We start from the raw sequence: 5,000 nt of genomic DNA, 5'->3' as shown, positions 1-5,000 counted from the left end.
ATGTCATAATATTCTTTTTGGAAAATTATGGTCCCATTAATTAAAAAAATGACCATAAAGTCGCGTATGTTCTGAGGGGCGTGGCTACCGTTACAGTCTATGATCGGGATTCCCCTCCCACTCAAGAGTCTTCTCCTCCCACTCGAGTCAAAATAAAAACCAACGGAGAAGAAGGGGGGAAGTCCCGCCTCGTTGTCTGGGCAGCCAATGACCAGCTGGTACAAAACGGAGCCAGCCAATGGCCAGCTGGTACCAAACGGATCTAGAAAGATGGCGACTTACATCAGGAATTAGCATATTATTACAGGCTTCATTTTACGTTCATGTTAGACCCGGGGAACGCTTTGTCCATATTTTTTACAGTCTATGCCTCCAACACAACATCACCTTTATGTTGGCAGCCCAATAATAATATAGAAAGTTAGGGAGAGATAACCGAGACAGAGAATTATGAAATAAAAACATAGCCTATTCCTGCGTCCTGTGACAGTCTCGTGCTTGTATCACGGCATCCTGCACGTACGTGCGATGTCAAAATGAATTGGAATTGTAGCGTATATGTATCAGGTCTGGATCGCATCTCGTGAACTCTTGTGTGTGATGCCTAGTCGGCGACCAATCATTTAGTGTGAAAGCTACACAGATATAATGACGATACAAATAAAAATAAAGACTCCTGTAGTGTGAAATACATAACGATGTGATGACTCGCCGACAACTTTAAAACTCCTACAGTGTGTAGGAGCCATAAGTAATGCTCATTATAAGTTGAATTGTTTTCTACTCACTCTGCATCTCATTGGTGGGCTGTGGACAGTTCAGAAACCTAGCTGCCTACCAGTGACATCTTTGATGGGGATTCCAAGCTTATAGAAACTACAGCCCTTCTCTTCCTGGAAAGGTTAGCCATTGTTATTGCATTAATACAAAATAATTAAGTAATGATTAATGCCTACCGATGATGTCACTGGAGGCAGGTTTCTCCTCTGAGACACAGAGTGAATAGACAGAAATGTGAGGAATTATATGAAGATACAGGGTTGAAAATGTGTGAGTTTCTACAGTTTTCCTTTAAGCGTATTTATGCTGCAGTGATTTGTGTAGATCAGTACCTGATGCTAGGAGGTTGTTACCTGATGCTAGGAGGTTGTTACCTGATGCTAGGAGGTTGTTTGTGTGAAGAAGAACTGGATGCAATGTTGCATGTTCTCCTGTAGAGAGGGTCTAACAACAGAGTGGCTCGCTGGAGAGAGAGAGAGACGTCCATGCGCACGCACGCACACGCACACACACACACACACACACACACACACACACACACACACACACACACACACACACACACACACACACACACACACACACACACACACACACACTTATTATAGTCTGTCAAACTCAGACTTTGATAAGAAATAAAAGTCTATCATCGGTGTGGCCTCCCTGCACTTGTTTGCATGTTCTAGTAGAGTGGTGAATGTCTACGCGTCATTTGGCCAACAGACGTGGTGCGTACTGTAGGTTTAAAGTATAATGTTGGTTGCTTCTTTTGATCTTGTTTTCATACACCTGGCGACACTGGACCATAGTCACTCACTATAATGTAGCTGTTCCAGGAGCTCTGGAGGTGCAGGTAGATGTGAGAGATCTTGGAGACGGAGTACAGATGAAGCTCCACCTCCCTCTTAAACTCCACCTCCTCTCCGTCCCTCTGTCCTTTTGTCTCTTCCTCTGCTCCACTGACCTTCTGTCTCCTCAACAGACGAGCCAGAGAGTCTCTCCTCCCAGAGAGCTGAGGACAATACGTAAAGGACAGAAACATGCAGGATTAACACTAACAGATGCTATAGTGTTATACTCAACGACAATGTCTGTTTTAGTGCAGCAGATAAGCAAAACAATCGTTCAGTTTGCGATAAAAGCATGAAATTTGGTACACTTATAGCCAAAGGCATTCTAAAAAGATTTGGATGTGGAGCCATCTTGAATTTTCAACATGGCGCCCATAGCAGCCATTTTTCAAAATGGCCGCCAGCAACAATTGTTTTATTATGAGTGATGGATATAATATGATATTTCAGACTTATTTACCATACATAGTACTTGGTAAATGTATTTTGGACAATTGAACATTGTCATTGAATATTCAAGATGGCTGCCATTTTCAAGATGGCAGCCGTTATTGTATGATATGGGTGTCAAATCAGTATATTTTTTATGAAGCAGAATTCAAATTTGGAACTTTGTGATTGGCCAGAAGGTTCCTTCTACCTCCCAACTGTATATACACCTACTGAAATTGCAAGAAAATACTAGGCCTATATGCCTACTATGATCTATTTTATTGAAATTTAAATGTTGATCCAATAAACAAAAACATCCTATACAGGTATCTGCAAAATAAAAACAACTGAACCATTTAATGAATGGAAATGTAATAGAGTGGATGTTGAAGCACAACCAGGGCACACTGGTGACACCACTGCTGTGAAACTCAGCATGGGGTTCAGTGCCAGCTAAATACACTCATAATACACATAATTATATGCCATATTTCTTCTATTTCTATGTGCTGGTTGTGGTGATAGTTTAGTGGTAGTGTAGTTTAGTTTCCTAAATGCTGTTTAATGTTAGCCCCACATCTACTTAATAGTGTATATACATTTAGATGTAGTTAGATAGCCGCACCTGAATGGACAGGATGTGCCAGCGCGGGATTATATGACTTTCATATAGTTACCTGGAAGGTGTACAGATCGCACAGGAATTGAATGGTCCTGGATGAACGATCGGGCTAGGTGTAGGGTAAATGTTCTTATCCGAACCTAGTTGTATCCCATATTTGAATGTGTTTCCCTGTAGTAAAAGGTGGTAAAAGGATAGCCCCTCGGCCTTTACAGCAAACATTGTTTTTTTTCTCATTTGACAAAATATCAAAGAAATTTCAACTTGTGAATTTTGATGGTCAAGCAACTTCTTGCACAGCCAAGACTGACTGGAAGCTCTGTGTTATATGCCAAGAACACACGTCAGAGGCATTGACATGTCCTTTGCAGAACACACGAGCAGACAAGGGGAGTGGCTACACTTCACTTGCAGGGCATTTAATCCAGTTTAATGAACTTGGCCAGCTCCCTTCAACATTACCAATTGGAAGACTGGATGAGGGTCATGGTATTGAAGCAGCCATGATTGCGAACAAAGCTCAATACCATCATACATGCAGGCTGAAGTACAATGAAATGAGGTTGAACAGAGCAAAAAAGCGAGCATGCAGTGAAAGCCCTGCTGATCAACAAGAATGCAAACTCAGAAGATCCCAGCCAAGTCGGACTTCTGAAATGACACAGGACATCTGTTTCTTCTGCAGACAGCCTGCTGGCAATGAAGGCATTCATAATGCAGAAATGTTTCGAGTAGACAAACGGGTGCGTGCTGCTGCAACCCTACTTCAAGACACAGAATTACTTGGGCGACTTAGTGCTGGGGACATGATGTCCATGGAAGCTAAGTATCACACCAGATGCCTAGTAGGTCTCTATAATCGTGAGAGAAAGGCTAACTTAGAAGGTCTTGAAGACCTACCTACCCCACCTACTTCAAGACACAGAATTACTTGGGCGACTTAGTGTCGATACAGGAGTTTGAGATTGGTTCTAAGAAATCAGATAACACACGTCACCATGACCAAACAACAAGTGTCCAGGTCTCATTTATCAAAGATGTATGCTCTTTGGTCACGGCAATGGAACATTTTGGAAATCCATTTGAGGAGGAAAGCGATGACCTGATTGTTCTCCACTCAAAGGAACTTGCTGGACCTTCAGCTGTTGAGGCAGTTAGAAAGGTGAAGCAGACAGGAGAGCACAAATTCGAAGCTTTCACTAGAGAACGCCTTGTTGAGAGAACAAAGTTAGTTGACGACACCATACCAAGAAATAAGCTACTGGTGTTCGGTACTTCAACCGTGAAGAGAGTATCAAAACAGAAATTGGTCTCTCTCAAACAGGACATGGAGCTCTTTTCAAGATTATTCATTGCTTGCCAGACCAGAGATGGAAACCTACAGGAGTTCTTTCGACACGAGAACCAATCGTGTCCACCAGCACTGTCTGATGGGGGAGGACTCCGACTGGGAGTGAAGAGTGATCTGCTTCCCTGCCTGGAACAAGTTCACAGTGCATACTCTGACAGTCCAAAGGTTACCTGTACCATTGTAGATGGGGCAGCCATTGTCCAGATGCTGAAACCAAGTTCAGTAAAAACCTTCAACGACTATGCCCATGTGATCTTCATTCCGTATCTGACCAGAAAATTTGAAAGTGTGTCTAGGCTTGATCTGGTGTGGGACCGCTACTTGTCTGAGTCTCTGAAAGCTGCTACTAGAGCAAAGCGTGGGACTGGGATTCAGAGACGTGTGGTAGGTGATGCAGCCATTCCCAGGAACTGGCAAAACTCTCTTAGAGTTGACAGCAATAAGACTGAGTTGTTTACTTTTCTCTCCAATGCTCTACTCAGATCAGTGCCGGAGGATAAACAGCTTGTTGTCACTAATGACATGGAAGTCCTTAGCACACCACCACTCCCAGATAGGTCTTCCATTTCTCCTTGTACGCATGAGGAAGCTGATAGTCGCATGCTATTACACGTAGCCCATGCAGCAAGAAATGGCCATCATAAAATGATGATTCAAACCGTTGATACTGATGTTGTGGTGCTAGCTGTGGCAGTGGCTCAGATTCTACAGCCAGAAGATGAGCTTTGGTTGGCTTTCGGAACTGGAAAGAATTTCCGATACTTAGCAGCCCATGAAATTGCAGCAGGACTAGGGCCTGAGAAAGCAGGTGCACTACCAGTGTTCCATGCATTGACGGGGTAATGGCCACAATTGAGAGGTTTATTATCTTACTCTATGACCGAACCAGCACATGCACAGAAATAGATACAGCAAGGAAGAAGTTATTTGCAAAGAGACACAATGCACAATCAATCCCTCCAAC

The 5,000-nt window shown here is 43.1% G+C and overlaps 1 protein-coding gene across 1 annotated transcript in view; it reads right to left on the bottom strand.

The window, feature by feature from the left end:
- Window positions 1–5,000, bottom strand: part of cUnh12orf56 (chromosome Un C12orf56 homolog) — a gene marked incomplete at its 5' end in the record, with an annotated part of 19,016 nt that overhangs the window by 8,055 nt on the left and 5,961 nt on the right. Inside the window, 2 exons of the mRNA XM_083758077.1 lie at window positions 1,155–1,243; window positions 1,598–1,792. Of these exons, the coding sequence (XP_083614203.1) occupies window positions 1,155–1,243; window positions 1,598–1,792 (284 nt within the window). The remainder of the gene's footprint in view (window positions 1–1,154; window positions 1,244–1,597; window positions 1,793–5,000) is intronic.

This window comes from Protomyctophum parallelum (genome assembly GCF_964188405.1).
Source record: "Protomyctophum parallelum genome assembly, chromosome: 22".
In the NCBI taxonomy this organism is placed as follows: Eukaryota; Metazoa; Chordata; class Actinopteri; order Myctophiformes; family Myctophidae; genus Protomyctophum; species Protomyctophum parallelum.
The sequence above is the reverse complement of the archived record's forward strand: the minus strand, read 5'-3'. Positions and strand labels throughout refer to the sequence as shown.